The 13,200-nt window shown below is 46.7% G+C and overlaps 3 protein-coding genes across 6 annotated transcripts in view; 2 read left to right on the forward strand and 1 right to left on the reverse strand.

Annotated features, from left to right (window-relative positions):
- Positions 1–4,902, forward strand: part of WDR33 (WD repeat domain 33) — a 72,806-nt gene extending 67,904 nt beyond the window's left edge. Inside the window, exon 22 of the mRNA XM_080409825.1 lies at positions 2,776–4,902. Coding sequence (XP_080265951.1) covers positions 2,776–3,008 — 233 coding nt within the window. The 3' untranslated portion in view covers positions 3,009–4,902. The remainder of the gene's footprint in view (positions 1–2,775) is intronic.
- SFT2D3 (SFT2 domain containing 3) lies at positions 5–8,260 on the reverse strand. Of its 4 annotated transcripts, none has more exons than XM_080409873.1 (3): positions 6,435–8,260; positions 3,599–3,688; positions 5–229 (listed from the first exon to the last, which is right to left on the reverse strand). In XM_080409873.1, the coding sequence occupies exon 1, from the start codon at positions 7,510–7,512 to the stop codon at positions 6,835–6,837; it is 678 nt and encodes a 225-aa protein (XP_080265999.1). In that variant the 5' UTR covers positions 7,513–8,260; the 3' UTR covers positions 5–229; positions 3,599–3,688; positions 6,435–6,834. The 4 variants fall into 4 exon arrangements, with proteins under 4 accessions (XP_080265999.1, XP_080265998.1, XP_080265996.1 ...); XM_080409872.1 differs by having other exon boundaries at positions 5–599; XM_080409870.1 differs by lacking the exon at positions 5–229 and adding an exon at positions 1,989–2,588.
- An 809-nt stretch (positions 8,261–9,069) lies between these two features.
- The window catches only part of LIMS2 (LIM zinc finger domain containing 2), a 30,992-nt gene continuing 26,861 nt past the window's right edge, over positions 9,070–13,200 (forward strand). Inside the window, exon 1 of the mRNA XM_080409832.1 lies at positions 9,070–9,226. Within this exon, the coding sequence (XP_080265958.1) occupies positions 9,216–9,226 (11 nt within the window). The 5' untranslated portion in view covers positions 9,070–9,215. The remainder of the gene's footprint in view (positions 9,227–13,200) is intronic.

A 13,200-nucleotide genomic window follows, 5' to 3' on the forward strand; every position in this document is an offset into this window, starting at 1 on the left:
AAAAAGCCCCTTGTATTGAAAACTTTATGTAACGCCGGCACATTTCCCAACAGTAGGCTTATCCAGAATTCCTTATCTGTTCAGAGGGGATAATGCTGAACTGGTAAATATTTGATCTTACCAGCTGTGAAGCTGAAGACCAGTCTTACAGGGAGCATATGAACAGAGGGATTTTCTGGGACATCAGATCCAAATCATCTCTCCACCATCGTATCTCTTCTTTATTGTCCTGTTCAAAAGCAGTTTTTGGCTCCCTGTTACTCCAAGTGGAAAACCCTTGTTAAGAGCTTTTTCCCCCCCCCTCTTAATTTTCAGAATAGATATTTGTTAATATTCATGCTTGTGCTAGTGTCCTTCAACTGAAATATCTTTTGTGTCTCGGCCTTCATTCTGTTGTCCTTAAGAAAGCTGACTTTTTTTAAGTCGTTTCTTATGAGTTCTCTGCTTGTAAGAGTGGAAGTGTGGCCATCCATGATCAGCCCAGATGTCCGTAACACTCAGTAGCTTGTCTTCAACAACAGGCAGTAGCATGTACTGAGGGATGAGTGTTAAGAACACTGTAGGTCTGTAGCGATAGGTCCCCGAAATGCTTTCTAAACCTATGAAGATCTGTAGTTCAGTGATTTACTGAAATATTTTTATATTTAATAGCTTTTGATAGCTACCTTTTGTGTGCTTCTCTAATTGCTTTAAGGATTGTATAAACTTTTGATAACCAAACTTAACTGGGCTCTCAAATTTAATTGCAGTAGACTATGGTTTAAAGAAATAAAGGAAGGATTTTTTTTTTCTTGTTTGAAGCCTGTTGTTCACTAATATCATTTGACTGGGACAGCCGAAAGTTGATCCCTGTTATTTCTGAATGTCGTCGTGTCTGACTGCACTGAACTCACCATTTCCAACCTGAAGTAGCTCTTCTCCAAGCCAGAGTTCTGTTCTGTTCAGATGTTCTCTCTGGGAAGTTGTTCTGTATCTTTTACTATCCTTACTACTCTGTATATACACTTTTCAGTTTTAATTTATCCTTTTGTAAATTAAATGGGGCAACTTGGAACTGCGTACACTATTTAATATGTGGTTTAACCATGCATTTCTACATTTCACTTGCTTTTGTTCTGTTTTCTCCATTCTTTCCCAATAGCACCTGATGTCATATTTCCCTCTTTAACTAACTACTAAACAGTCACATGGTACTGTCGTGCAACCGGCTACTGTAACCCACAAAATACATTCTTTTGGAGTGAGTAGCTGCCTCAGAGCCTACTACTGTGTATGCCATTTCCACAATTCATCCTATTAACCTTGCACAAGTTCTTAATCCTTTTTCCTCTTATAAATCTCGGGATTGCTCTTGTCTTTTTTTTTAATGTCTTCATACTGACCACTCACTGTTAGGAAGTGCTCAGTGACAAAAGATCCTTCTCAGTTGCTTCCAAATGCTGAGCTGCCAGCCTATAGTTGAATTTTTTGTTGTTAGACCTTTGTTGCTCTGCTTCATCTTTTTTGCCCCACTGAATATCATTTCACTTCTCTTACTGTTGTCCTGAAGCTCATTTAGCTTTAACTGTATGCCAGTCCTCCTCTGCATCCTCTGCATGGACATGTATTAACAGCAGCTTTTATCATTTGTTCACAGATGTTTTTAATAAAACTCTGCTGGTAAACTCCCTCTGTATCAATATTTTTCCTTTCAAAACTGTATGTTGCGTTTGTCATTTAGCCAGCATCTTATCAAATCTGTAAGGATTCCTTCTCCAGCTCCAATAATAATTTGTGATAACTCTATCAGATTCTTTATTGAGGTAAAACCAGTTAACTACCACACTTCTTGTGCCTAGACAGCCCATTAATGTACCAAAGAAAGTTTAGAACAACAGCAGAAAGTCAGATAAACAAAATATGAAGAATACTTTTTCACATATGGGCTGTGTCACCTTCAGTTGTATTGGTAAAGTCATTTGAAGATTAAAACTTCAGGAACTATAAACTCTCTGGAACAATTTGGTCTCTTATTTTACACAGAACCAAGCAGTCTCAACAACAACAAAAAAATCACTCTTGTTTAAGTGGAGCAAAAATATCCTAATTTAGCGGTAGCACGTGTCCATAAAGCACTGTTATCAATTTTTTTCAAAATACTGGTTTTTACTTTGAGCTAATGACTTCAGGTGGGTTTTATGTTAATATACGTATCAGTACTAAAAAGATCGGTGAGAAGTAGAAAATCCTGTTCCTGGCAGTAAAAGCTCATGTATTTTATGTTCCTGGTTAGGAGAAAAACCGTCATTTTTCCATCATTTCTAGCAAAATATGGAATGAAACAGTAACGTTACTCATTGTCTTCACCACTAACCTCAACTAATCCATCAGTGCAATGTCTTTGTTAAGGGAAAAAAAGTATTTTGCAATAAAAATATACAGAGAACAACAGATGGTGTTAAAGCATAAGAATCAGGCATGCCTGGCAATTTTGAGGACACTGTGACTATCACTGTTCTAACTTACTTTGTTTAAGTTATTGCTGACTGTATCAGATATAATCTCCTTTAATTCCTGAGGAACTGCCTGATTGCTGTCCTTCTTCTGGACTGTAATGGAGACACATTTATGTAAGAAAAATCGTATAGAGGGAGGGGACATAAAATTACAGGTCTCAGCTACATTTGGTCTGCGAATGATTTTACACCGCAGAAGAACTAGCTAAACAGGTGGTATATCTGAGAAGAGGCACGGCTTAGGCTTCAGCGTCAGTAACTCATTCTGCTTCATTTTTAGGACGAGGAAATTCAGGACCGTCACAGAGGGCACCAAAATCTGGGAGGTCTAGTTCTTTAGATGGAGACCATCACGATGGATTCCACAGGGATGAAGCTTTTGGTGGAGGCCCTGCAGGAGGCAGTAACCCTTCTCGAGGAGGAAGGAGTGGAAGTAATTGGGGGAGAGGAAGTAACATGAACTCTGGTCAGTCAAGAAGAGGAGCATCTAGGGGTGGTGGAAGAGGCCGATAGAAGAGGCTTTGACTGGGTCACACCCAGTCCTTGCTGGACAGTATTTAAATGGACTGCTACTCTGGACTCATAAAGTAACCTGCAACACCACAGACCTGGATTCTTAACTGGGATAACTGAATGTGCATTAGTTCCTAACAAGGGTCCTTTCCTAGATCAACCAACTGCTACTAGCTGCAATATTGTAGCTAGTTTTCTGTTTTGTCCTCTTCTCCCCTGTTTTCCTTACCTTCTTTTTACCTACTTTGTTTTGTGAAGAGCTGGAATTTTTTTTAAGTGTTGTGAGACATGGAGCACCTCCACAGATCTCAGCTCACCTCCAGACAGAAACTTGTTTCTATATGTACAGTTTGTCAGAAGAGTTACGTTGTTTTTGTATGAATACAGAATGTAATTTGCGCAAAAATTAACAAAAAATCAACACTGTGTGATTCTTTACTCACATATTACTATAAAGAGGGTTGTCTTTAGGCAAACTCGTGTATCAGATGCAGCAACAGAACTACCTCCTGAAATCTCAACCTTTTAAAATACTAATAGCTGATTCCTAGGTTTTTTGTTTCTCAGTTGTAAAGAACTTTAATTTTCACCTTCAGCCACATCTGTCCACAGGTTACAAGTGGTGCTGATGTTAAAATTCCAAACCATGGGGAAACACCGCTGCTTGCTAGTGTACCATCCTGAAAGAGAAAAACATGGAACACCATTTAGAAAAAGTTGTCATAGACATAACGTGACATTTTCTGGACTGCTAGCAAAATAGACATCATGACAAATACTGTCATTCTGTGCTTTACCTGGGCAAGCCACATATTTTTGTTCAAAACAGGATCTGTTTATAGAAATTGAGGAAGCTTGATTCCTCATACGTTTAGCAGCTTGATTCGTATGGATGCGTATGTGTTACAGTGGCTGTAGGACACTGTTTAAAGATACGGGTGTTGAGCAGGATCTGGTGCATTTAAATGCTGAAAGTGCAAACTTCGATAGTTGATCACTTTCATCTTAACATTTTTAAAGCATCTTTTCTTCTTTAGGATATTGTTTCCTAGTTTTACTGGGGGGGGAAAATGAGGAGGAGGGGTTATTCGCACTTCCTGCATTACATATTAAAGCTGCTTACCAACCAGGAGTTTATGTTTTCCCCTTATATCATTCATACGCATCATCTCCTGTCCACCAGGCTGTCAGAAAGCTCCTTTAATACCTAAAGCCTCCGTGAAAATTTTATCACGTAAGTACATATTCTAAAGGCAGCTCTCAGGAAAGTCCTACATTAGAAGTATAGGATATAATGTATAATGAAAAATATCACTGCCCAGCTCCCTCCTGCCTTGAATTTAATGTTACAATATTCAGGATAGTATGGCAATGTATTTCTGTAGCTGACAAGGCTACTGCAACAACATAGCAATACATGGCAGCTATTTTATCTGGCTTCTCATCCAGTCTAATTTACTAAAGCCTGGCTTAAGTCCTGATGACCCATCTTATTTAAAGAGGTCAGAGATGCTCAACTGCTCTTCTCTTGGTTCAGTCAGTCACAAATAGGGGAGGTTCTTATTTTTTTGATTAGTAGTGTATAAAACGGCATTTGAAAATTACAGTAATTACCTCTGATCATTAGCCAATAAAATCCTTGTTATGGGGCTCTAGAGAGACAGAATGGACTTAAAGGAATTAACTGGGAAGCTTTTGCTGAGATGCGCCTGCTATGACACGGTTTCTCCTTTGGGGGTGTGGGGATAACTGCTTTTTACCTCTGTCTGAAGAAAGATTTTGGTCACTTTTGGTATACATCAGGGAGTCGGGATCTGTCCTGAAGTTTTAATGATAAATACCAATGATGTAATCATTAGCAAAGGGGAAAGCTTGCCATTTTGTCTTTTTTTTTTTTTTTTTTAACAAGCCCTATATATTTTTAAGGGGCTGAAAGTGACTTTTGTCTAATAAATACGTGATTTAGAGGATGAGCTTTAGTCCTAAATTGAACCACAGTCCTCTACCAAAACAATTTAGAGGGCACCTACTAAAAGGAAACGCAGCTTTCTCTATCTAGACAAAAGAGAGTATGCTTGGTTTTCCTCTGACTGCTGGTTAACTCCTTAATCCGCTGTGGTACCTGGTGTTAAGTCATATTCTTATCAAGGGGCAGCTTTTTAAATTAAGTTTTGAAATACTCCCATGATCATGGAATATGTGCAAAAAAATCAGAAGAAAACTGGATAATGAGCTAGCTTTTGTATAAAATCTTAGAAGATGACAGCATAGCAGGAAAGACAGAAGCACCTTCCCAAGCTGTTATACCATGACCCATGATTGCTGGAAAATGGATAAAGTTACTTAATGGAAATACACTTCTGTACTCTTAAGGACATTTTACCAGTGCTGCACGTAGAGTCCGTATGCTCTACCTGCTAGTTTACAGCTCCACCTTGTCCAAGATTTGTTTAATTTGATCCTGCTGTTGGGAATAAAATTAATTTTATATACTACAGCTTAGAAGTTGTAAACAAGAGAACTGATTTAACGCTATTCAGATAGCTCTGATCTACATTTTTAAGGAAAAAAAGTGACCATTAGTGGAATATCTATATTGACATCTGGTACACAAGTAGTTTTATTCAAGCAATCTATGTACATTTGAGTACCCCTATTTAACAATTTCAGTTGAATTTGGAGCAAGTATCAGGTGAAAACGCTAAACCCTAAGTAGCGATAGATGAATATTGCAGCGTTTGGCTTTATTTTGTATATGAGGCACATATAGTCAGTGAGGCACTGGGGCTCGGAGCCGGTTAGGCCTGGCAGTCCTGTTACCCGCAGCAGTGTAGCCCAGGAGGCGCCTGGATTTGGCACCTTCTTGAGGCTGCTTGTGTTCTGCGCTAGCTCCGACACGCTCTCATTACCAGCAAATCCATTTTGAAAGGTCATGCTGTGACAAGTAAGCAATTCCTGCCCGACTTGAGAGAGGGAAAAAAAAAAAAAAAAAAAAAGTTCTAAGAGCTGAAGCTACCCTGTGAAAGCCCACGCATGCGCCACCTTGCAGGAGCCGTAGGGCAGCAATACCTGCAAAGCCAAGGCTCCCAGGACTAGCACCTCTCATCCGATCATCATCATGCAAGACTACCCTTAGAGTTAATGGATGGGGTTTTTGTGACCCACAGCCCCAGGAAAGTTTGTTTCACGTACTGGATGGTACTTTAAAGATATATTTTTTTTAAAAAATGCAGTTCAGTGGAGATAGTATTGGTATGCACCACTGGCCTGAGGCAGCTGACGCCTGCCCCGTGCACCAGCTAAAGCGTTTTGAGAGCGCAGGGGTCGGCACGAAACCGAGTTAACAGCAGTTAACTCCGGACGTCCAGCCCCCGGCCCGGCCCGGGGCCGCCAGGTTGTCTCCGTGTGGGCACCAGCCGTACGCACCTCAGCCGTCAGACTCGCGTTTCGGGCAGCGGGCGGCTCCGCGGGGACACCTCGTCGGCTCCGGCATCTCCCTCACGCTTCGGCGGCGGCTGCGGCAGCGGGAGACGGGAGGGGGGGGGGGGGGGGGGGGCGGGGCGCCAGCTCCGTCCGCACCGCACGGCTGCGGCAGGGCGCTGTCCCGAGCCGAGGGCGGCCCGGCGGGCCCGCACCCCCACCGGCCGCCCCGAAGGCGGCGGCACGAGTTCAGAGTCACCGGCGCCGCTCCCGGGCGCCCGCCGCCGCGCATCTTCCTCGAGTAACCGGCGAGGGAGACCCAGCAGGAGCGCGGAGGAGGCGAAGAGATGCGGCGTGCGGATCTTCATCCCCGCGGCGGCCGGCGGGAGCCCCGCCGCCCCTCGGCTCACACCGGCAGCGCCTTGCCGCGGCGGCGCAGCGCGGCGCCCAGCAGCCCGGCCAGGCGGCGCAGGCCGGCGGCGCCCCCGGGCAGCACGGCCAGCAGCGCGGCGGCGGCGGCGCCCAGCTGCACGGCGGCGCCCAGCGCCGTCAGGAGGGTGCTGCGCAGCCCCAGCGCCGCGTACAGGGTGCCGCCCAGGGCGCCGAGGTAGAGCAGGGAGCCGCGGCCGGGCTCCCGCAGCAGGCGGGCGGGCCCGCGCAGCAGGGCGGCGGCGCCCAGGGCGCAGAGCGAGCCGAGGGACCAGAGCAGCGCGAACTTGCGGGCGCGGAGCAGCAGCAGCGGCGCGTACAGCGCGGCCAGCCCGAAGCAGAGGGCGGCCAGCAGCAGGCACAGCCCGCTCCCCGCCAGCCGCTGCCAGCGCGACAGACCCGGCAGGCAGGGGTCCGCCTCGGCCGTCCACGGCCAGCCCGAGCCCGCCGCCGCCTCTGCGGGGGGGGCGCCGCGGCCCGGCGGGAAGGGGCTCAGCGGGCCCAGCCAGGCCCCCAGGCCGCCGCCGCCGCTCCCCGTCTCCTCCTGCAAGCAGCGGGCGGGCGGCGGCGGCGCGGGGGCCGCGCTGGAGCCGCTGGCGGCGGCGACCTTCGACTGAGCGAGGTACTCCTGCAACTGCCGGCCCAGGTCCGCCATGGCGAGGCCGGGGAGCGCTCAACGGGCATCACAACGCGCCGCCCGCCCGCCCCGCCGCCATCTTGCCGAGTAGCTGCATCCGGGTTAGCGGCCATCTCCGACGGCCCGCCCTGGCGGGGGTGGTGCTGGGGCGGCGGGCGGGCCCGCGCGGAGGAGGCGGCGGTTGAGGTGGTGCTGAGGTGAGCGGGCTCTTCCTCTGCCGCCGCTTCTTCCCGCCCGCCGTGTTGCGGGGGAAGGAGCGCGGAGGCGTGTGGGGCAGGGGCTGCCGCGGCCTCTCGTCGCTGCTGCTGCTCCTCGCTAAGCGGCTGGAGGGCCCTGGCCGCGGCGAGCGGTGGCGGCTCACGGTTTTAGCAGCTGGAGGGAAGGTGGTGTCACGTTCCCGGTGTAGTTTGGTAGGAGGAAGATGGTGTGTGAGGTGGGTGCAGCTCGCAGGGAGGCGGCAGGCGGAGGAAGGGCGGCCCGGGGAGGGCCCGGCGGCGGGAGGCCGAGCGCTGCGCTGCCCCTCCCGGCAGGGAGCCGCCGCCTCAGCCCCGGTGACCCCGGCTGCTCGCTGGAGGAGAGCTGCTAGAGCAGAGACCTGAGGTGTGGGCACCCAGAAACACGGGGGATGCAGAGCTAAGAGCTTGTTTGTTTGTCCCTGCGTACTCGGCCAAATCCGTTATGTTGTTGGCTGTTTAAGCTGACCTATTACCCTTTCCTCAAGTGACTGTTAAAGTAAGAACATCCAACTCAATACTTCACCCTGGTTTAAGTAAGTAATAAAAAATAGCAAATGCTAATTTAACCTGTATGCTTCTAAGTGTTTACTGTAGGGCCAAAAAATGAGATGTTTGGACACCAGGAAACACAGAGGGCACAGAGTTTCTGTCATCAGCCCAAGCTTGAAACTACCCATAGCAATGGTGAGCCGCATTGCCCTAGGCTACTTTACAAGGTGCAGAGAAAGTTTAAAATTGCTTTTGAGCAGGCGCTCCCTGTCCCGTTTGGTGGCTCGCCTTAGCATTGGTATATTGTGCATTGAGACACCTCAACATAAAACTGTAAGTGCTCAGGACAAAGTTTGATCATGGGCAAGAAGGGATTAGATGTTAATCGAAACCATCCCTCTTGGATGGGTCCTCATTAGGGAATGCGATCCCTCAGACTCTCAACAGCGAAGATTGCCATCTCGCCCTTTCCTGGAAGAGCCTTCCAGATGTGTTTCCTGCTGCCACGAAGGTGAAACACGCCATGGGGCTGTTTCCCCTGGCGTGGGGACGTGCAGCAAGCGTAGCGGCCTGTCGCTGCTGCTTTGGTCACAAGAAGAAGCATTATGTCAATGAGGTTTATGTCAGATATAACTGTACCCGGGTAACGGCTGGTGGCAAAGCCGTCCCGACTGCGTTTCCCCTCCCCGCCTGGCTCACGTTAGCTGCCGGAGGGGCCCTGAGCCGCCGGGCATGCCGGTGCCCCGGCGGGAGGCGGTACGCCCCGCTGCTGCCTTACTCGGTGTTTCTTTCCCTTTATAGGAAAAGTATGCGCGGGGCCGGGGGGGCTGCCCTGAGTCACCGGGGGCCGCGGCTCCCGCCCACGCCCAGGGGGCCCGGGCCGCCGGCGGGCCGCGCCGGGCCGGGGCGGGGTTTGTGCTGCCCGCCGGGGCTCGCTGGGCCCGCAGCCGCCGCGCCGCCTGTCCCGCCTCGCAGCCGCTCCGGGGGCGCGCCGCCATGACCGGCAGGTAAGGCGGGGGGGGGGGGGTCGGTCCCGCGCCCCCGGCCCGACGGGCGGTCCTGCCTTCGCGGCCGCTGTGGCAGGCAGCGAGGGGCGGCCGGCAGCCCCTGCGTGCGGGGGTGAGCCGGCGGCGTGGCCGGCAGGGAACGGCCGGGGGGAGCACGTTCCCCGCGGGCGGCTGAGGGCGGCTTCCGCAGCGCTGGCGGCTCCGTGCCGCGGGGGCCGGAGCCTGACCCCGCGGGAGAGCGCAGCGAGGGCTGCTCCGCCGTGCCTTACCCCTGCGACGGGGCACGGCCGGGGCGGTGGGAAGACCAGAAACAGAGCTGGGAGGTTGCGGCTGCGGGTCTGAGCAGCGGCTGCCCCGCAGACCGGGCTCCCGCTGTGCCCCGCACCCCTGTGCCTGAGCTCCGCGCTGCCCCTCTGCCCGCACGTTCACTCCCCTCTGCTTCGGGCTGGCCTTGGAGTTCCATGTTCCAAGAGCTGTTTAAGTCTGCAGCTTCATTTCCTCACACGCTGTCTGACACTGGGGAGCTCTGTAAAGTTATCTAATTGACAGATGTAAATGAGAAAAGCAGTGGGGAAAGCATTTACTCATATCTTCCAAGAGTTTGCACAAATGCTTTAGTGTCTCCAATCACTTTATTCTCTCATCTGTAAAATAAACCCCAGACACTATAAAGCAGTTTGTGAAAACGAGCTTGCTTTTGTAGAATGTCTTGAAGATGAAAAGCACAAAGAAGTAATATTAAAATTAGTAAGGTGCCTTTTTTGGGATAGTCATCCTCCTGAATCCTACCGTCGTTAGTGCAATCGTAAAGCATTGCTCTTCATGACTAGCAATACTGAAATGGATCCAGAGTAGTTTGTGTATAAGTATTCATTTTTCTTTCGTGTGAAATCTTGATGTTTGTATTATGCAGCTTTTATGACTATTTGATGTAGATCATGTTTTGTGGGTTGTTAGGTATGAGAACATACTATATAATTGTTACATCCTCATCTGTGATTTGGGCATGGGTTATTTTTGCTTTCTGTGATGACAAATTGATGGTGGGCGGTTGTACGTGCTCAAAACACTTCTGTATTTTGCCCGCTGTCTTTAGATTACTTTGTCTTTTCTATCTTAATGGTCCCTTTTTTGTTCTTCAGACATGTGAGGTATTTATTTACAAGTTTACATTAATTTCGTTACAAGTAGAGGAAGACTCAAGAGTCTTAGGTGTTCACAGGTCATGGGTGCCCATGAAGCTTCTGAATGGGTGGGATGGGGGAAGAACTGTGGGTATATGAACTTAGCTGATTTTATTTTTGTAGAATTGTGGTGTAGTACTGTTTAGAATTACGTATTTACCTCAGGTGAAATCACTCAGCTGCAGAGGGCAGTGGGAAATGGCTGCGGACAATAATCCTTGTTACCTTCTTACGCTGCTTCCTCAGACACCTGCCTGTTAAGGTACAAGGCTGCATTCAGTGAGAAGCTGTGATGTGAAGTGTGAGGCTTGGTAGAGAGTTCCAAGGTAGCTGAGGCACTGCAGCGTGTGCAGTTCTTCAAAGTAATGCAGGATTTCTGTCTTCTTTCCTCGGATGTGCTTCAGAGGGTTGTTGAAATCGGCAGGCCTTGGCTTTAGCTTTTGAGAAGTGAGTGCAAGTGCTACTTAACATCTCAGAAGTGTTTGTCTTGGAAGGTTTGTCACTATGTTTCTAAATTTCTGTCTGCTGTCATTCATAGCACAGAATGATTAACTATTCAATCAGAGAAGTTTCTCATAACTGTAATTCTACTGACTCTTTACCTCAGTAAGAGTATAATCCATTTGGGGTAGCAGTTTCCCAGCAAAACAAAACCTGTGCTTTTCAGTGTCTCTTAAATGTTGCACTGCTCAGCACCTTGCATGACCCATGCCATTTGACAAAGCACCGTGTTTAGTCTTGTTTGCAGTCTGGGGCAGGCTCCTAAGTAATTGGAAAGAATTCAGCATCAACAATATACTTCCCCGAGATCCACCCACAGGTCACTCTACCTAACCGTGGGCAGATGTTGCTCCGTGTTTGTTACATGGTAGTTCTTAAATTAGGTTGATATTATGTAATCAAACGTTCTCCAGCTTTTGAGATTCAGGGGTTTCAGGGTTCTGGAAGGAGATGAACTGTTTCACAGCTGGGGCATCTCCACCGTATGGATCATTAGGAACCTTCCAGAGCCAGGAATGTGACATAGATGTGCCTCTGGTCTTGAAACTGTTGACACAGGGAAGGGAATGATTTTGTTGTGTTGAAGTGAGGAAGGCTAGGCAACATGAAGCACTGACACATTATTCTTTTTAACTTCACCTTTCTTTTGAAATTTAAAACACGGTCTCTTCCAGATTACTGATGCCTTATTGGTAATTAAGATAGATGAAAAATAACTCCTTTTTGTTTTTAAGTGTTCTGACCCATTTAGCTGCAGAGGGTGTCTCCTGAATTTAAACAGCTGCAGGGATCTGATTTGTTGATTTTTAGCATTAGGGAAAAAAATATAATTCCAGAAAATACAAAGAAAGATGTGCACTTCTGTGTATTCATAATAGAAAAATATTAAAAATAGGTGACTATTTATCAAATGAAATTCAAGTATGACATGTATCATGAGCTACACTTGTTACAATGTGAGGATTGTGTTTTGTTAGAGAAGACTGATAAGTAGTTAATTGAAATTTCCAAACTAATTCTGACTGCCACTCTTGGCTGAGCTAATTTATTTCTCTGTGTCCTGTCTGAAGTGGCTATTATAGTCCTTAATTTCAAGAGCAGTCTCTGGTTTAAAGGGATAATGTTAATTCAAAATAAAAAAAAATATTAAAAATGTCCTTTATTTGAATGTATCTTTTCCAACTAAGATCCAAAGGTAATAGGACAGAAAGAAATTGAAGAGATATATGTATTTTAGTTGTTTAACTACATTTGGACATAAACTCTGTGTAACAGGTAATGTGTTATATATAAAATAAGTATGTTTCTAAGCAGCCTTTCTATATTTTCTGGTGTTAAGAAATATAATTTATGTGATTTTTGGTGCTTTTAGAAGTATATTGTGGTACTTACCAAAAAATAAGTGAAGCCTGCTTCTATAGTTTGTATTTGATGTCTTTGGTCCATCTCTCCATTTTGATTTTGGCTTTTCAAGGATAGTTGGGGTGGGGGAATCAGTTGGTTTTTTGTTGTTTAGGATTTTTTTTGCTACTGTTTTTTTTTGTTGTTGTTTGTGATGGACTTATTCCTAAGAAAGAGGATCAGTGAATGGCCAGTGAACAAAAACATTATCAAATGCCCAAAGTAGAAAATAAATCAGAATTGAAGATAATTTTAAGACTTCACTGCTGTGGTGTTGACTAGAAAACATGAGAGTAAAAATTGTCTGTGCTGTTTTATATAGCCTTTAGAAATTAATCTACTGCAAAGCCCAAGGAAAAATGTTTCCTAAGTGCATGTTTCAGGGCATAATTATTTTTGTAAGAAATTTTTGTTATCACTGTACTTGGTCTAATTGGGATCTGGATACGCCTATGTACTTCCTGCAGTCAACAAAAGAAGAACAGCTGCATTTACAGATATGCTTTATTGATTGTTCCTAATCCAGTTGAGGTAAGAAATAAGAGTATATTATTTTCAATTAGGCTAGCATTTTAATAGGTGCTTTTTAATTCAGTTGAGAGCTGCTGCTGTGCATGTGCTCCATTTTATGAAGCAATTGCAAGTAAAATGGTTTGGAAGAGGAGAGAGTATAAAGGTTGATAATACTGAGAAAGGTTCTGAGCACTGACTAGAAAGTACCACTATCGAACTAAGAGAGGTCTCAGATCTCTGAGTTATAAGCAGCCATTTCTACTCTTCTGGGTTGAAAAATGTGGTTTTAATTGTATTATCCTTCCATAAATCTGCTCTCTGAGGCTCTCTAGATAAATATTAACTTGTTGGAAGATCCATAGTAGTCTTTTCTGG

This window comes from Falco punctatus (assembly GCF_963210335.1).
Source record: "Falco punctatus genome assembly, chromosome: 13".
Lineage (NCBI taxonomy): Eukaryota > Metazoa > Chordata > Aves > Falconiformes > Falconidae > Falco > Falco punctatus.

Excerpts from the sequence above, each read along its gene's own strand:
- SFT2D3 (XM_080409873.1), bottom strand. The coding sequence starts at position 7,512 with ATGGCGGACCTGGGCCGGCAGTTGCAGGAGTACCTCGCTCAGTCGAAG.